The sequence below is a fragment of the Amblyomma americanum genome, chromosome 3 (assembly GCF_052857255.1).
Source record: "Amblyomma americanum isolate KBUSLIRL-KWMA chromosome 3, ASM5285725v1, whole genome shotgun sequence".
NCBI classification, from domain to species: Eukaryota; Metazoa; Arthropoda; class Arachnida; order Ixodida; family Ixodidae; genus Amblyomma; species Amblyomma americanum.
Window position 1 is genome coordinate 190,725,150 of NC_135499.1, and position 18,655 is coordinate 190,743,804.

Sequence of the window (18,655 nt, forward strand, 5' to 3'; positions counted from 1 at the left end):
CAGTACTAAGGTTGCTTTTCGGTAAACCTCTGCATTACTCGGATATCTTCTATAGACTGAAGTTTCACGCACAGTTCCCCAGCGGTAATGCTGGACGCATCAAGGCACCAGTTCAGCGCAGTAGAAAGATACATTTTTTCAATGAACAGGTGGTGCATCGACGGCGACGGCCGTCTTGTCGCAGATGGAGCAGATGAGGTCAACGGGGGGTTACCTTGTGAAACCTAACTATGCTTATTGCTTACTGTAGTGCTTCCAGAGTCTTTACCCACAAGAGTACGACGCACGGTACAGAGCTTACAGTGTTACTGCCATCCAACCAAAGCAATGTGTGGCGGTGACAGTGAAGACTGCCTCCAGCAGCAGACATAAAGGCATCACAAAGTAACCATTGTGACGCGATAAGGCTAAGAGGTTTCGATAGTGACTCATGAAGAACTGCATTGCTCGCTGCCGCCTGCGGAACTCCAAGGGCTCTTCTTAGGCCCTTTCTGTGCAAAATTTCAATACGGTCAAGATGTGATACCCAGGGCGAAATTAAAGGCAGTTGGTACATTATTCGACTAATCACCAGTGATTCGTGAAGCCTGACCGTTGATGAAGGGTAGTTTCCCCATTGCTCACTTGCGATTCTGCGATGACATTCAGACGCGAAGACAGAGACGAGACAATCGAGTCCACAGCTCGTCGCCACTGTAGACGGGAGTCAATAATGACGCCCAAAAAGCGCATCTATCTTAAACCGAGCATAACATCTTCCTACACCTGGAAACAAGATGAAGCCGGATTTTTCACTGATAGAAACCATCCCATGCCTTGAACGTAACCCTGTACAGAAATTATGGCCTGTCCAGCTATCGAGGCTAATCGCTTTAGTTCGTAGCCGGTAAACCAAGGACAGTTGTCTGCATATATGGGCATACGCACATGCTTGCAATCTTTCCGCACTGAATCGGGCAGGCCAGCCCTTGCAACGTTAAAAAGCATGGGGAAAGAACACTTCCCTGAGGCACGCCTCGCGATACAGCCCTTTCGGTGCTTATGTTACTCCCTAACCGCACTAGAATTTCACAATCACAGACAAGGGAGTGAATGAATCTTAGCAGGCGGTTTTGTACGCCTATGCCTTGCAATCTATTCAGCATTGAGCTCTGAAGGAAGCTATCATGAGCCCTTGCGACGTCAAGGAAAATGACTAATGTGGCAAGGCCGAAAGCACTCTGATATTCAATGTGGCTTACAAAGTCCAAGACGCTATCTTGTGCACTTAAACCTCGGCGGAAACCAGTCATACATGTTGGCAGAGCCTTGCTGTCCTCGAGCCATCACGATAACCGTTACCAGCTTCTCCATCAGCTTAGCCTCACAGGACGTCAGTGACACAGGATGATGCGAAGCCAGGTCCGTCATCTGTTTGCCAGGCTTCAGCACAGGGGCAACACAAGCTACCTTCCATGACGGAGGAACGTCGCCAGTCTCCCAAACTGGATTGAAGTAGTTTAGGAGCGCCTTCCTGTGTTCCACAGGCAGGTTCCGCAGCATTTAGTTGGTGATGCCGTCGGGACCTTGCGTATACACTTGTGCTGCAGGCCGCTGAGCGCTGTCGGGAGCTTTGTAAGCGTGAGTGGGGCGGCCATGACAGACGTGCAGGAAGCATTTTTTGAAGCTTGGAAAGAAAAATCCACTTTGGCAAAATAAATTGACAGTTGACACAGACAAAACAGAAGAGACAAGGAGACAACGGATATTCGCGCCAACTTCCAACTATTTATTGCAGAAGCAAAACCATAGATTTATAGCCTCAGGATACGCCCACTTTTTTCACTCCACGTGCCTTATCACAGCCGTAACGTATCACCTCGCATTATCAGTTTTGCACAGAAAATCGTGTGTGTGTGTGTGTGTGTGTGTGTGTATGTGTGTGTGTGTGTATGTGTGTGTGTGTGTGTGTGCGCGTGTTCGTGTGCGTGTGCGTGTGCGTGTGTGTGTGTACGGATGGATGGATAGATGGAAACAACTTTAGCATGTGAATAGGTAGGGTGAAATAAAGCATCCCGTCTATAGCTGTCGCGGTGTGGCGCTGGACGTTATGGCGCTGGATTGGGGCGGCAGCGTGCATTTGGGGGGGGGGGGGGCAGCGCACAAGACCCAGTAGGCGTACAAGGTTTCGGTAGTGATAGCCAAATTATATCAGAGGCAGCACATCTGGCTTCACCACCCGTCGGGCTCCCTTGATTTAGTACGGTTGCTGGAAGAGGCAGACACGCTGTCCCATCAAAGGTAGACCTTCTTTGAAGACATTCGGCGACGCGAGCTACGTCGTCGCACCTTTGCAGCGGCCTCTCTGTGCGTAGAATGGTCTCGCGCCATTTGCTTGAGTACCGCCCACTGAGTCTCTAGACGGGGGCAGTCTTTCGAGGAAGAGTCGTGAGGGCCACGACAGTTTGCGCACTTCAAGGCAGTCGCTCGGCAGATGTCGCCGCTGTGTGGCTCGTATCATCTCGGGTACATGATGGAGTTGTTGCAGACGCCGCTCACGTGGCCGATCCTCATGCACTTCCTGCACTGTAGCGGTTTCGGGACGAAAGGTCGAACTGGGTGTCGAAAATGCCCAACTTTCACGTATGATGGTAGACAGTCACCTTTGAAGGTCACCTTGATGCATTTAGGCCTGCCAAGGCGCTGGACATGAATTATTGAAATGCTGTCGGTCGCCGGCATGATTAACATGGGCAAATCGGCGTCACAGATGGTGGTGTCGACGTTGTAAATTACGCCAGCCGTATAGTGCCGCTGGCTCGGAGGATAAGTGGGCGTGCGCTGATATTGTCGAGTTTGGTGACAGCGGTCATACTTTCTAGTGCGCTCCGCTCCTTGACATCAATGACAATGACAATCACGTTTTTATGATCGTTTATTCTCACGTCATTGATCCCTCCCGGTACGATGCTTTCCAGATACACTGAGGTGGCTTGCCTGTTCAGGAGGGTCAGGTTGTCGGATGGTTCCTGTGGCACAAACAACACGGTTTGCGTCGGGACACTTCGCGCTCTGATGACTGTTGACGGGTTTGATGAGGACGACTCAGCTTGTCTGCGCAGTCTGCGCTTGGCCTTCTTGCTAACGACTGGTACGAACCTTTTGTCGGCCGAGAAGTCATCACTATGAGCCGATTACACCACAGTGTCCTGGCTGCTTGAGTCACTCAGGTGGTAGAGGCGCTTTCTCTGGGCGGCCGCTGCCGACCCACCGGGTTCTAAAGGAGGCTCATTAGCTTGCACTTACATTGCCGTCACAAAAAGGGAGCGGCGCCTCCCTTGTTATGGCACAAATTACCGAAGAAACTGCAGAGCCGTGAAGGCAGCGCTCTCACACAGAGCAACTTCGTCTTTCAAACGCTACCTGACAGCGCACAAAAGGCGTTCTACATGCCAGAGATGCTGTGCGAACGCTTAACGTTCCCAGTGATCACAAACGCTTAACACTGCTGCATCAGCTGCTTGCCTGTCATCAGTTACTTGCTTATCATCCTGGCATCCCTCGGACGTTTCCACCTGGAAGAAAAGCGAAGTTAATTTTAATGTATCTTGATAACTTTCACAACGGTGGCCAATTTCGTAACATCTAATTTATACAGATATTACAAACCTTAGACTTCTGTTTAAGATATTTCTCCTCCAGGATCTATTTCACACTCGTAATAGTTAAGTATTAACAAGTAACAAGTATTAGCCCAAGTGACCGAGGACAGGAGCGAAGTAATCTTAACTCGCGGGGCTGCGGTTCACGAAAATTCCCGTGACGAGAGTGCCAGTCTTGCGGGAAGTTCAGCAGAAATTCATACGGCACACCTAATTTTTTCTCTCGCCGCGCCGGCCGTCGGTAACTTGTGCCGTCCTTTTTACTTGCCAGTCTACATTGTTGACTGCTGGTACTCCAGCCGTGTTGGCGGTCTCTTAGCAAAATTGAGCAAGTTAACTGTATCGCTCGAAAACCTTTAGCAAAACTGTGCAGGAAACATTGTCATTACTTGAGGGCATTCGAAAATGCATGAGGTTAGCCAGTATTGCTTTGTGTGAAAGGCTGTGCTATTTTGTTAAAGAATTTTTGTCAATCATACTTTTCAGAGTGCGTGCATACCGAGTAATTTATGGCTGCATGACGCGCCCGAAGTAATTTATGGTTGCATGAAGCTACAGCTTCAGAAACAAAAATATATTACCATACCCGCCGCATTCATTTGTGAGAAAGTTTGAAAGGTCGTCATGGCATCGCATACTTCTTTTCAGTTGAGAAATTCAGTTGAAATTCATCGCATACTTCTTTTCTGTTGAGAAAGACCTTCGGCATTCGGCATGTCAAAGGGAAAAGGCACAATTACTTTTGCATCTGCTCAGCACTGAAGACGCAGTAGCTCTCAGGCCTATTCAAACAAACATGTTCCCAACCCAAACCTAAACAAATACAGTAAAATATACCCACTTACATATTGTGGCGTCTGCCCCTGGTGCGCCGACACACACTCTTTCACATCTCGTGGGGGGGGGGGGGGGGGGGGGGGGGAGGAGGTGCAACCCCCAACATTTAAAGACGCCTAGCGCATCATTTGAGGGATAGAAGGTACAGCTGTCTGGCGACACCTTGGCGGGACAAGAAAGGCTCGTCCAGCAAGTTCGTCTAGAAGCCATAGCTAGTGGAATCCAGGAATTAGCCAACCACTCGACCTCAATCAATAATCTCGTTGGTCTAAATAAATGTTGCTTCTCCTGCTCCCCTTGGAGCAGCCTAAGGTGGTCGCCTGCAAGTCCTAGAGCTTAACTCGAGTTATCATGGCGCCTTTTCTCGCCCGTAGATTTGAAAAAATAACGCTTGGTATATCCAAGTAAAGAACAGTAGGCCTTACCTGCTAATACCCCGACTAGATTTTTTGGATGTCTTTTTTGACACCTGCTCCAGCACAGGTTGATCGCCCAGGTGACCACGAAAACACCGCTGACGACTGCGAACGCCAAGTACAGCAGGTCGTAGGAGCCGACGACGTCGCGAGCGTATCCTGTAAACAGGGCGAGGCGCGCGGTTTTCATTCCCAATACACACCGTTGAAAGGGCTGAGACTTATTAGAGCACAGTAAGCCAGCAGAAATGAGATGTGAAAAACAGAAAAAAAAGGCGATCGGCTGCTGACCCCACGACGAATTAGATCTTGAAGTGTTTTTTCTGGCCAGTTTCTGTAAATTGAATCAATTGAGATGTAGAGAAAATCAAAAGGGCATAAGCATTAGACAGAGTTGATGGATAACTTGGCTTCAGAAGGTGGTCTTCGAGGTCATAGTCACATGTGTTTACAATGTTCAGTGCGTTTGGTAGACCAGACTTGTTGAGCAGCAGTTTGAGCGGCGCATGAACAACGGACGTCTTCCTCACCAATGAGAGGCGGCCGTGCGAGGCAGAGCAAGCCTCCGAAGAAGTTCGTGACACCCAGACTGAGTGGCAGCGACTGGTGGTCGAACAGCTCCGCCACCATGATGGTAGCGGCGAATATTCTGCCACCTGCCGCGAGGCCCGTGAAGAAACAGCTGGCCACGAGAACCCAGTACTTTTTCGTGAGGGCCATTACAACCATGGTGGCTGCTTGGATGGCGAAGCTCCACAGCATCAAGGGTTCACCGCTCAGCAACTGTGCTAAGGAGAAGGTTCACTGGAAGATGCGACAAGCAGCAGTGGCACAGACTTTATCAAACGCATACAACCCAGAGGTGTCCGCTTTTTGGTGAGGCTCGCTAAGAATCGTCAGAGCTCCAAATTTCTTGAAGGGCACAGCATATCCCGTCGTCACTTCTCCGAAAGTTAGGACTTGCACAGATGCTACAAGACTACACCCAACACGGCTTAGAAGCAAACCCCTTGGGTTCTTTACTTTCAGCAAAGGCTGTACTTAAAGTTCGGACGTGCTAGAAAGAGTAAAATACAGTAGTAGGGTTAAACCGAGCAGACGTGCGAAAGCATGTGTTTAGCCTGGTTGGCTCATGGTTTTGCTTTGCTGGGTCGTCAGCACGTCTGGCGACGATGTTAGACCCAGGTTAAGCTCTCATCTAGGTTAAGCTGATCTGACCTGTTCGCGTCGCAGATGGAATTTAATTCAGGCGACAATGTGCAGTGCACAGTGCTACAGTAATTTGCACTTTAACGCGAGGTGTGATCGGCTGCGGCGACAGCATATAGTGCTCTCGTGCAGCAAAGCTGATCTTTTCGCGCCGCCGCATGTTAGAAACCCAGTCGCGGCAGTGTTTATTTTTATTTATGCATGGGCTGTTGCTTTGCTAGGTTTTGCCAAGGTAACCCTCAAGGTCACCCTCGCATTGCCTACAGCTTGCGCGACGCTCCTTCGAACTTACCCGAGCTTATAAACACGAGTTACTCCGAGGCTTCCCACAAGATTCTTGGTTGGGATCGCGTTAAGTAGTATCCTCGCACTAAAACCAGGATGAGACACGAAAAAGCTACGCTGAGACCAGCAGTAGTAAGTAATAATAGGAGGCTTCCAGTTGATTTCACATTCCTTGATGGAGTGAGAAGTCAGCGCATCGAGATGTTGCTCAGCTTGTGAAAGCGCCACGGGCGGACGTACGAGTTAAGTATGCGATTTTGTACTAAAAAAAATCGTTAGCAGCCTCGTGGCGGAAACAGGCATTAGCTGCTACAGGCCTGCTGTGCTTACAATTCATGGACGCGGCTTCGCACCTCCGTGCCTCACCTTGGAGTCCAGGACGAATCCGATGGCTACACGCGACAGCAGATCGCCGACAGCACCCACAGTGACCAGGGCGACGGCCTCGTAACCCATCAGCCCGATGTCTGCGCCGAAGTCCACGATGGTCAGACTGAAGGACGACAGCACGAAGACCGAGACTGCCCGCGAAAGCGCCACATGCAAGAACGTCGGGGATGCGAGGGAGCGCAGGTTTCCCGCCAGAGGGCTCCACGCCAGCTTCCGCTCCGAGCCGAGCAGTGGTTCCTCCTCCTGCGACTGCGCAGTGTCTGCGGGACGCCTAGGGGCACACGGACGGTCCGTTTAACGGGTATTCAGGGAGGTGGCCAGGTTCACTGTATCTTCAATTAATGAGGTAATTAGCCTACTGATTAGCGTAAATCCATATGACACAATATCTGCAGATGAAGAAAAATTCGCCCTGGTCCAGAACACGGAAGCCGGGACCACTATATCCACGGGGCCGCAGGTATTCCAAAAAAGTAAACCGCGGATACAGCCTGCAGATGGCAAGGCGAGGACGAATTTTTCTTTAACTGTGCAGATTCAAAGAAAGTTACGCAACGTCTTTTTGTAGCTGTATAGAGCGGCTTAAGTATACAAAAGCTGTATCTTACCTGTACTCGCCTATGAGGTAGAAACTTAGAGGCTAACGAAAGGGGTTCAGCTTAAGTTAAGGACAACGCAGAGAGCTATGAAAAGAAAAATGATAGGTGCAACGTTAAAAGACCGGAAGCGGCCAGAGTGGGGGAGAGATTAAACGCGGGTTAATGACATCCTAGTCGTAATCAAGAGGAAGAAATAGGCTTGGGCAGGGCATGTAATGCGAATGCAAGATAACCGCTGGTCCTAAAGGTAACAAAGTGGATTCCAAGAGAAGGCAAGCGTACCAGGGGGCGGCAGAAAATTAGGTGGGTGTGGGGATACGGTGGCCGCAGCTTGGCAAATGACAAGGTTAATTGGAGACGTCTTTGCCCCTCAGTGGGCGTAGTCAGACTGATGATGATGATAAAGTTGCCCCCCCAAGTGGATGCTAACAAGTAATTACACCTTTTTACTCCCTAGTCACGTTCATAATTCCCGCAGTGGCGTTCCAGTGTGCGGACATTTCGCCTGGTGTGACACCATGGATCCGAGCATGCTGGTCGGACACATCCGTTTGCCTGTGCCGCAGACAGTGGGTAGCGTCTATGTTTGCCATTGCCTCGGTTATATACCCCTTTATACCTGGTTGAGAAGTCCAGTCTTAGACAGCTGACGCGCATTTGCTCTTGTTAGTCTTCCTGCTTCGCCTTTAGTATCGTAGGAGTGCTCCTGCGTATTAGCGTTGCTTTTTAGTGTGCTGGCACTTATCGTGGCCATTCCCCGCACTTGGGTGTCGTGCGTTTGTCTGAAGCTGGTTTTGTGGCAGGCTGCTAGCCTGCCCACTGTGTTTAGGTGGCAGCCTTTTTAATTGTGAGAGGCTGCTCGGGCAGAGCAACCTGGGTGCAACCCAACACAAGCAAACCCCAACCCCACCGATGGCAGCACCTGCCATAGCACCGGCCTTGTTGCCATGTCCTCCTTTCACTTTTGCATGAAAGAGCACACACACCAACAAACACCTTAACCTAGCAGAGCAGCGCAGCACTGAAACACATCATGCTAACGCACATATCCGCATTTCACCTAACTATCCAAGTCGACTGACATTTTTCTTTTTGTTGGCTATGTTAAAATATTAGGCGACATGCTTGCATTAATGCAAACTTATAAAATTATTATTTTTAGTTATTCCTGCGCAGAATAGAGCAGTGCCAAGCCGTGTGCCGCAGCTTGGCTTGTCCTCATAAGCTTTCAAAGGCAGGAAATTATAATACGGACATTTGGCCCGGTTTACTTGAGGTTACAGAGGCTCGAGGTTACAGCTAGTAAGTGAGCTTTTCAACATTGTGCGGGTTTTTATGCATGGGAAAAGTACGTCAAGTAAATCTACGAGGTCGTGGGTCTAGCCAAGAAAGTAGAAAAGCACTCAAGGCCGCAGGTATTATGTAATATTTGTTAATCGGTTTACTCTGACTAAACTTCTTATTCTAGCGGCCACATCGTTTATTAACCTGGCCACCAAAGGCAGGAGGAGCTGCTGCTTTGGGCACTGTAGTTGTCACAGGGCAAAATGCTATTTATACTGCAATAAATAGCGCACTGAATCAGTTGAAAGGGTATACTCACGCTCAAGAGAGGATGAGGGCAGATTAGAGAGCAGCGAATCTCCATCGCATTCAGACAAGAACTTTACAACGTATCATAGCCCGATTTGATTCTCTTTTTTAAAGGTTACTTCTCAAGTTCAGAGGCATCAGATTAATTTTCCCTTCCTCTCCTTTCACGGTTGCGTGATGCGCAGTCGCCTGTGCGTGGATTAGACAGTAAGTTTCCTTATCGGAATAGTGCAACGGGCCAGTATGTGACCTTTGCATCACTGCAGAATCTGCGGTGCAGGTTGAAGTGGTCGCCTGCTCACCCAGGATTCACGACGAAATCCGCGCAGCAAGACTTCTCAAACGGCGTCGCCTCAAAGCTGTTCGCGCAGGAACGCTCAGCGTCAAGTGGGGGCGATGCCGGCTGGGGGCAGCCGTCGCCGCGGGAGGCGCAGTCGTCGCTAACCGGCACCCGGTCGACGAAGACGCAGCCGAAGAGCATGTTCAGCTCCAGGGCGCCCAGAATGAGCAGCACCGTCTGGAACTCGAAGGCTTGCCGAAGTGCTTCTATAACGAGCGGAAACACGAAGCCTGATATGGAGGCCACCACGAAGATCAGCCCCATGGCGGCGCCCCTGTAGCGGACGAAGTGGCGGGCCACCATCGTGAACGGCAATAGCTCCGCGCAGGCCAAGCCAAGACCTGCAAGGGAAAGAGATGAACTAAACGGCAGCCGGTGGCGCCGATCTTGCCAGTGCTTGGCTTCACACTCAGCTATACTTTCACCTAAACTCTTCTGCGATTTAAATGTGTGTGTGTGTGTGTGTGTGTGTGTGTGTGTGTGTGTGTGTGTGTGTGTGTGTGTGTGTGTGTGTGTGTGTGTGTGTGTGTGTGTGTGTGTGTGTGTGTGTGTGTGTGTGTGTGTGTGTGTGTGTGTGTGTGTGTGTGTGTGTGTGTGTGTGTGTGTGTGTGTGTGTGTGTGTGTGTGTGTGTGTGTGTGTGTGTGTGTGTGTGTGTGTGTGTGTGTGTGTGTGTGTGTGTGTGTGTGTGTGTGTGTGTGTGTGTGTGTGTGTGTGTGTGTGTGTGTGTGTGTGTGTGTGTGTGTGTGTGTGTGTGTGTGTGTGTGTGTGTGTGTGTGTGTGTGTGTGTGTGTGTGTGTGTGTGTGTGTGTGTGTGTGTGTGTGTGTGTGTGTGTGTGTGTGTGTGTGTGTGTGTGTGTGTGTGTGTGTGTGTGTGTGTGTGTGTGTGTGTGTGTGTGTGTGTGTGTGTGTTATGCCTTTTCCCCTTCTCTCTTCCTCCTTTTAGTCCCCTAATTCCTCTTCCCCAGTGCAGGGTAGCCAACCGGAACTAGCCAACCGGAACCCCTTTCTGGTTAACATCCCTGCCTTTCCCTCCTCCTTTTTATCTATATATCTACCTAAAAAAATAGTCTTTTCGAGTTAGGAAAGCGCTTTTTTCGGCTTAGTATTGCCAGCAGTGTAGCTCATCAGAATACAGTTGACGTGCTAACTAGTAGGCTGGTTAACTAATGCTGAGTACTTAACGTTTTAACTATTGCTGTTAGTCTCCTTATTTATTGAGAGGCATTTAGGCCATCTTAAGTAATATCAATATCAGTTTTGAGACTTTCGAAGCCGTAGTTATCCTTAGCGCTGTGGCGCAACAAGTATTGCCTACATCGCGCCAAAATACATGCGCTTTCGAAAAGCTTGCAGGTAAAGGAACCCCTTCAGTGGATGTAACTTGTCGAAATGGCCAAAATTTGTTGGGCCACAGCGCCGAAGGCAACCGCGTTTTCAAAAATTATAAAAACTGATACAGATATTACTTATGGTGGGGTATACGCGCCTCTCAATAAATAAGGAGACTAACAGTAATAGTTGTAAAGTTAACTATTGAATATTAGTTAACCAACGTACTAGTTAGAACTTCCTATCTGTGTTTTGATGCGCTACATTGCTGACAATGCTTATAAAGGGCTTTTCTGACTCAAAATATATATTATTTTAAATTGCAAAACATCTTAAGTGAATTTAAAGCGGACAACTGGGCTAGTTGGCGATGTTTTGATTCAATGCACATCGTAACTAGCGCTAAATAAAGACAAGGACAGAAGAAAGAAAGACGGACACCACGAACGCTAGACATCAACTGGTTTTATTCCAGACACATTCAAACTTTAGGGTGTGATCCGTTGTACATGTGTGCCTCTATCTTGAATGTGTCTGTGTGGAATAAAACAGTTGATGTCTAGCGTTCGTGGTGTCCGTCTTTCTTTCTTCTGTTCTTGTCTTTAGCGCTAGTTACCATGTGCATTGAATCTTAGCCGAAACTCCCGGTATGAACAAAAATGAAGGAAGAGACTTGGAATTGAACTGTGTGCCGGTATATTCGCTACCGGGCGCCAGGTTTCTGCGATGCCAGCATTGCACGGTTAGACACAAGTGCAAGGGGGAATGAAATAAAAATGGCTCTGGTTTAGCTCTGGTTAAACCTGGAGTGACGCGATAGCTACATTTGGCCGGGTGGAACTAGCTCAGTCGAATTGCAAAGTCAGTCTTTCGCCGCTGCTTTTCGTTGGGCGTTCCTTCTTCATCTTCGTCCCACTTGACATGGCGCATATGCGCACAGCTGTTGCACGCCGCGCCGCCGGCAGCAGCAGCTGCTGCGCACCACGTGACCGGCCACGTGACAAACGGCGCCGCCACGGAGCTCAAGTGGTGCCACGCCGAAGGGTCGAAGAGGTGGCGTGGTGTAGCTATCGCTACAAAAGTAAGAGTCCAAGTGACACAGCATTACTGTTTATTAATGTGAAGAAGGCTTCAACTCGCGTGCGGCCCGAATATCAGCGCCTTGCTTTCAGAACAATGTACGGGAAACGTTTCATTTGGCTTGCGAGTTATTGGTGTGAACTTAATTAGGAAATAAAGAAAAAAGAAGGTTTCAGATTAAGGAACATGTGCCAGGATCTCGAAGTATCTCACAGTGTCGTCATAGTAATATTTCTAGTGAAGGCAGGTTGGCATGATCTTGTTGGGTACTGAAGCCATTTGGGAGGGATGTACGAGGAATGAAGCACGTGATGCTGGTTTTGAAAAAAAAATCGCATACTGGTGCGTATAGCATCGCACGCACAGTTTTTTTCATGAACTGCAAGCAACGATCAATAGTGATATTTCCAGCATTCCGTGCGCGTGAATCGCAGTAATGCACGAGGTGCGCCTTACGTGAAACACTGATTTAGACTGCGCGCTTGAGGCCTAAGTACGCAAAAAAGGCGATGAGATTTTCGGATACACTTCTCTGCAACGAATTCTCCGGCCATACTTTAGAGTTAGGTTTTGACTCCACCTTGCGAATACAGCATCGGTTTGGTCACTTGCCATAGAGGACGCCGTAGAGAAAGATGATGAGACCGAGGCTCTGCGAGAGCGCGCAGAATATGACCGGTAGAGCGCAGAGCAGGGCGCCAGCCACAAGCAGGACCCGGTCCGAGATCCACAAGCCCAGCGCACCACACAGCGGGCCTGCAGAGAGCGCAGAGATGAGCTCCCTATGCTGACGAGCTGCACCCGGCGGCCCGGAGCGGTCGCCGCTGCCAGCCTGGTTTTGCGAGGGAAGCACGTGACACTCGCGCAGCTGTGTGACGCGCTCTCGTAGGCGTGGCTGCGTGCGCTCCCCAGCCGTGCGGTTTCGGCCGTGTGCGGGCCCAAAGTTCTCTGCGCTGCCGCGGCGACAAGAATCGCATTTTCAAAAATCTAAAAACTGATATGAATATTGCCTACGTGAGCTACGTACTACTAAATAAACGAGGAGCCAAACTGTAACAATTAAAAAGTCACCTAGTAGATATCGGCTAACCAGCCTGCTAGTTCACAAGTCTTACTCTATTCTGAGGCGCATCAACGCTGATAATACCATAATAAAGATCGCGTTGTTGTAACTCAAAAAGCTATCTTAAAAAAATGACTAACAGTCTTAGGCGACGCACTGTGCAACGGGCACGAACCTGACATCTGTGACGTGATGATGGCGACCGTGAGCGGCCACGATGCGTACTCCCGGTTGACGCCCAGCATGCCCATGAAGCCGACGTACATGATGGACTCGGACCTCGGAAGCATCATGCCGAAGAAGAGGTACACGGCCGCGGAGGCCGCCACCAGCCAACAACCCCGAGAGTCAGGCGACGCCATTGTGGGGACAAAAGGCCACGCGCTCTGCTCGCTCAGTGCAATGGACGAGCATCTAGCAAATGAGAACGACATCAAGCGGTTTGAAAGGTGGTACTGATTACAGCAACTCCGTATGAGCTCTGTATATGTCAGTTGCATGCGCCGCTATTCTCAGCACTAAACATGCATGCACACTGATGGCTAACCTTAGTCAGTCGCCATCTGAATGTGCAGCGTCTCAGCGCTACCGGTGCGTACTACAATTCGTACTGACCACGGTGGCATGCACACAAAATCCGAGCAATCTACTCGGCCGTGCGTGTTCTCTGTGTGACCGACTCTGGCACAAGCGGGACTTAACCCCAGTGACTGCGAACAAATTCGGCATATTAGAGACAATCTTTCCCCGAAGTGAGTTATACAAGTGGTTTTGCTGCGTGAACGAATTGTAAAATGTCCTTGAGACTAGAAAAAGGTTCCTTTGTACTGCGTGAGTGATGGTTATGTGTATTCTTCCAAACGTACTCATTTGCTTCCGTTAAATCCCGTTGCGAAACGGCTGGTCTCCCCACAAACCCCGTATATACAGGTTCGCCGACTCTTGCACAACTCTGGTTGGTGCGTGATCGAGGGGCCGATAGTTAATGCCCTGGCAGAGACAGAAACCATGCTCAAATTTTTTGCCGCGTATACAACATCGAGGATGACCATTCCATTCTGGTAAACATTAAGCGAAAAATGATTAGCAAAACTTCCTACCTCTCGGATTTACTCTCAAAAACTTACTCATGCCACGGATCTCAAACACAGTTCTTCATTGCCGGACGGCACTTCACAGAGGCGGAAAACTGCTATCGCACATATAACGTGTTTACGAACAGGGTTAAATCGCCAAAATTTTTTCGCGCCTTTCTAGTTGTTTGCTTAAAGAAATTAAGCAAAAATGACCTAACGATGCAAAAATTGTCGCTTAAGACGGCTAAACACAGGATGCTAAGTAGGCCACGACACAGATGCTTCGGGAACAGAGATCGCAAATTACAATCGAGAAGCCTGTAAATTGTCGGCGTCATTATCATCATCATCATCATTAAGGTAAAGTTAAAGCTTCATATTCGCAAGAGCAATGCGCGGCGGAGCTAAGGGCGAGTGTAAACAACCGGGAAGCGAGAGGCAGCTCGAGTATTGTGCAAGTGTTTGCAACATTTCATAATGCAGGGGTTCTTTATGTAAACAGAGGAACACAGGAGATGCCCAGAAGCGACACGGAGAAACTGCAGGTCACCGCCTGAAACGTCTTGGCTTCAGATTTAAAGCCTTTTTCAAAAAGAGGTCGAAGATCGCCGCCGTATTGCACCCTGGGTTGTGGGAGACAACGGCCAGCACCTGTTCGCAGAGCAGAAAGGCGTTCAGATACAAACATCCGGAACGCTATTCCCGCAGCCAAAAAGCCAGTTGTCTCGGGGCAGCTGGTTCTTCTATACTTCTGCCATGCAGCACCACCGCTAAGGAGCCTCGTGAAAAAGGCGAAAGAAAACGTTTAGGCAGTTTACCTGTTGTAATAATCGCTGATAGTCGCTGGTTAATATCTCATGACAGGACACGTGTGCGGGATGAACTGCGTACACTGATACAGGCTGTGCCCCACTCATGAACTCTGGTCGGCTGTTCCTGTTTCTCCATTCAACTAACACTCATAGCGAATCGGACCACCGGGAGGAAGAGGATGCCTTCCCTCACACGTTTTCGTAATCTCAGCGCCATGTCCACGGCCATGAGCCGTTCCAGCAACTTCTTGAGATGCAAAGTAAACGCTATCACCTTGCTCTTCCACTCAATCTCTCTCAGGCAAGGCCTCTCGCAGGCGCGCTTATCGTTTTTGTTGTCTCAGGGGGATGTTTTGGCACGATAACCTCGATTCTTGTCTTGGCGAATAACGCCGGTATACAGGCAGTGAAGCAGTGAGCTTTCGAGCTGGCTAATGCCGAACAAAGAACGTGGAGCTCAAAAGTCTTGAAGCGCTCACCGTTTTCCAGTCAACCTGGGCTCATGGCCAGCTCTGAAATACCTTTACTGAGCTATTTCCTCAGTTTTGAGCTGCTGGTGTGGCCGTCCACAAGACCACCGCCGGACACCCTCCGCTAAAGCTGCACCTTTGGCCACCCAGCGGCAGAAACGAGCCTCCGACACAAGATCCCAGCACACCCCGCACCGCCCAGCAGCTACCGAATACGAGGAGGATGGTCTTATAGATAGTTTACCTCCGGGACGGCCTAGTGGTTATAGTATACAAACTAATATATCAATTCTAATAATCTGCATTCCTTCGCCTTCACAAGCTAGCTAACGCTGGAGCATCCATATTACAAACTCGTTACAATCCTGTGAATTTTCCCCCTGCATATTATCTCGCGTGTTTGGCGTTATTAACAATCAAACGCTGCAAGTGGAATGGTTTCTAGTCTCCTTCATGTACGCAGGGGATCATGCAGTCTTCAGGCATTTCGTGCGTTGCGGCATCGCGGACACATGCGGGTCAGAACTGCCTGCCCCAGCCCGAGGCCGTGAGTGGTCTTTACCCTAACGTTATCTCTTCACTCCCTTCGGCCCTTCATTCATGGCGCCATCAGGGGTTCACACCCATAATCCCCGGAGAGAGTAAGACAGTTACAGCTAGCTACCTTAGTTTCCTCATGGCCTCAGTGCCATCGTCGAATGCAGCGAATTTCCAGCTTGTAGAGCCAGATTCGCCGAATTGTCACAAGGATCGGCTCAGATTTAAGTTTCTATGGAACTTAACCAAGCATTGCTACCACGTAATAAGCCCGGGAAGCTTAGCGTTCCTCAGGACGGGCACTCCGAGCTAGCACCGAGGACACGTCTCGTATAAAACGCAGGTTGTGAAGCAGCCTTGCGTTCTTCTGAAGTTAGGCGAATCCACCAAAACAAAGCCGTGTGTAGGTGAGTGCTGCTTGTTGTGCTGATGGCACTGCAGTCAAGAATATACTTGGGCACGCTGCAGTAGCTGTGAGCAAAAAATGGCCGTGGTTAAGCCCTGGTTAAACCTGGATTGACGCGAAAGGTATACAGCTGGCCGAGTGGAACTCGCTCAGTCGAATTCCTCAGTCGAACTCGCTCAGTCGCACTCCTTCGCCGCTTCGTGTCGCTGGGCGTTCCTTGTTCATGTCCGTCCCTGGACGTGATTCACTCCCCCCCACGTGACCAACCATGTGACCAACCGCGCGACCACGGCGCCGCCACGCTGAAGGCTCGAAATGCTAGCGTAATGTAGCTATCGCTACAAAGCAAAGGGACACAATTTCATCATGTGCTGGCAGTGCGATAGCATTCGACACTGTTGACGCCTTTGCCGGAAGTGACCGGTGTGGCTTGTGAGACCCGGGTTGCTGTTCCCGAGCTCTTCCCGTACACCACCTGCCAGGCATCACGCAGGCCAACCGGATGTGATAACGTCACTGCCGGTATGGTGACGCTACTTCTCTCCTACAGTGGGCATTCTCCGCTCTGGTGACGTCAGTCATGACGTCACTACCTGCTAGCTAATCACGATTTCTCTGGACAATGCCGGACGGCGCCATGTTTTTGCTCCGGTGAGAGTGTTATTATGGTATCGCATGAGGCACGCTTCTGGAAGCCGCCCTGAGCTCGTAGCTTTCACTCCTGTGCCACAGAAAGTTGTTCCGGTTTTTTTAGCCAGTCTTGCGTAACTCGTGTCAAGCCAACAACTCAGTTCTGGAAGCCCTCGGGTTGTCGCTGTTTGCTATTAGTTTACACTTTTGGTAATTATGCATACGCAAGAAAACGCGTTCATTATGCATTTGGCCGAGAGAAGGGCGTTCAGATCACGACTGAGAAGCCAGGGATGTCATTCGCGGTCATTAATTTCTTTTTCAGCAATGCGCCTCGCTGTGCTACGCTCTACTAGAAACGAACGGCGCAAAATCGAACAGTATCTTGCTCATAGGTGCCTTTATCAAAAAGTTATATTACTTTCTGACTTGCTGCAAAATGCTCGTGACAATCGTTAAATTTTTCAACGAGAATATTTTTCCTTTACGGCTACTTATGAGAACTACGATAACGGTGGTGTGAGATTCGTTATGATCAGGCTGCTTCAGATAAAGCTAATAATATAACCTTCCGGTTGCTACCTTTCATAAGCTGTCATAGCGGCAGATAAATCTGACCGCTCACGAATCGTTTGAATTCCGCAGGATATGAACCGCTCCTTTAGTGTGTTGGCTTACAGGCTTGTTACTTATATCGTATTTTAGAACGTTTTTTCCTCTGCCAGGAATTGCGATGCGTGTTTAGAGCTCTTAAAAGGGCTTGTGCCACCTGTTTACACGAAAGCAGCCAATATAACAATCTGCCGTATTTCAAGAAAATCCCGCATTCCGAAGCAGGCGCGCGCACAGGAATAAAAATCGCAAGTAACATGCTCTTCAGGCGAAATGAAGAAACAGTAACTGACAAAAGCAAAAATTAAAGATAGACGTTTCAAAATTACGTCATATTCTTCACATATAAATACGCGTATCGTGAAATATGTTCATTGCGAACAAGAAGCCCTTAGCACTTTCGAAACGTCTGTCTTCAATTTCGACTATGGTGAGTGACGGCTTCTTATTTCATCGCATGGTCATGTCTGACCAGACAGATTTCCGTCTAACCCTCGACAACATGCTCTTCTATTCCCTCTACTTCCAGCTTTGTAAAAACGCAAACGGGCGGACGCGATTGTATCTGTAGGCATGGTGAGAGGTTAACGGAGCGGTCAGTTCCGGCACTAGGAAGACAGAGCGAGTATACGAACACGTGATCCCAGACACGAACGTACAAAACACATATACTTGCCTTTTTCACTCAGGTGCAACATAACATCGATGCTTGCAGGGGCGTTTGACTGCGTTCGCACCGTGGAGGCAGCGGCGACTAGAGGAGCTGTCGTGCAGCTGTGAGTCTTACTAGTCCAGGTCCCACGTAAGCGCACACACCGCCGGGTCTGCAACGGGGGCATACCGGCTCTCGGCCCAACTGCTCCTTCGTCGAGCGAGGCAGCTTTGTGTCTTTGGCGAAGAGAAAGTGTTCGCGGTCATTTTGCTCTCCTCTTTAGCGAGTTGCTTGCTGACACGTGGTCATATTCTGACGCCAGCTGCAGCTTACTCTCCACCGGCACCGCTCTCGTTTTGCTGTCCTCTGAAGACAGGACGGCCATGAACTCCAAAAGGCACGTGCATCAGGGGACACTTTTTTTTTTGCTAGAAGGAAACGTCGGGCTGTGGTGGAGTGGGAAGCAAAATAAAAGACTGCCGTGGCACGACACCGTTACGTCGTGTCAGGGGCAAAATGCAGCTTCGGCCAGTGAAGTGGCCTACTTACGGACACTCCAGCGCTATCGCGTGTACCAACGCGCGCGCAAGGCACGTTAGTCGGCAGGCAACAATCGTTTTCCTGGGACTGAGAGGAGAGAACGGCTTCAGTAAAAGCGCCATCTGCGACACGAAGAA

The 18,655-nt window shown here is 49.5% G+C and overlaps 1 protein-coding gene across 3 annotated transcripts; it reads right to left on the reverse strand.

Moving 5' to 3' along the window:
- Window positions 1-1,576: 1,576 nt before the first annotated feature.
- Window positions 1,577-18,430, reverse strand: LOC144125701 (monocarboxylate transporter 9-like). Of its 3 annotated transcripts, XM_077659326.1 has the most exons (8): window positions 18,003-18,430; window positions 12,959-13,197; window positions 12,333-12,476; window positions 9,273-9,651; window positions 6,755-7,049; window positions 5,425-5,677; window positions 4,904-5,053; window positions 1,577-3,554 (listed from the first exon to the last, which is right to left on the reverse strand). In XM_077659326.1, exons 2-8 carry the CDS (start codon window positions 13,143-13,145, stop codon window positions 3,526-3,528), a joined length of 1,437 nt encoding a protein of 478 aa, XP_077515452.1. In that variant the 5' UTR covers window positions 13,146-13,197; window positions 18,003-18,430; the 3' UTR covers window positions 1,577-3,525. The 3 variants fall into 3 exon arrangements, with proteins under 3 accessions (XP_077515452.1, XP_077515451.1, XP_077515453.1); XM_077659325.1 differs by lacking the exon at window positions 18,003-18,430 and having other exon boundaries at window positions 12,959-13,703; XM_077659327.1 differs by lacking the exons at window positions 1,577-3,554; window positions 4,904-5,053; window positions 18,003-18,430 and having other exon boundaries at window positions 5,536-5,682; window positions 12,959-13,703.
- Window positions 18,431-18,655: the final 225 nt, after the last annotated feature.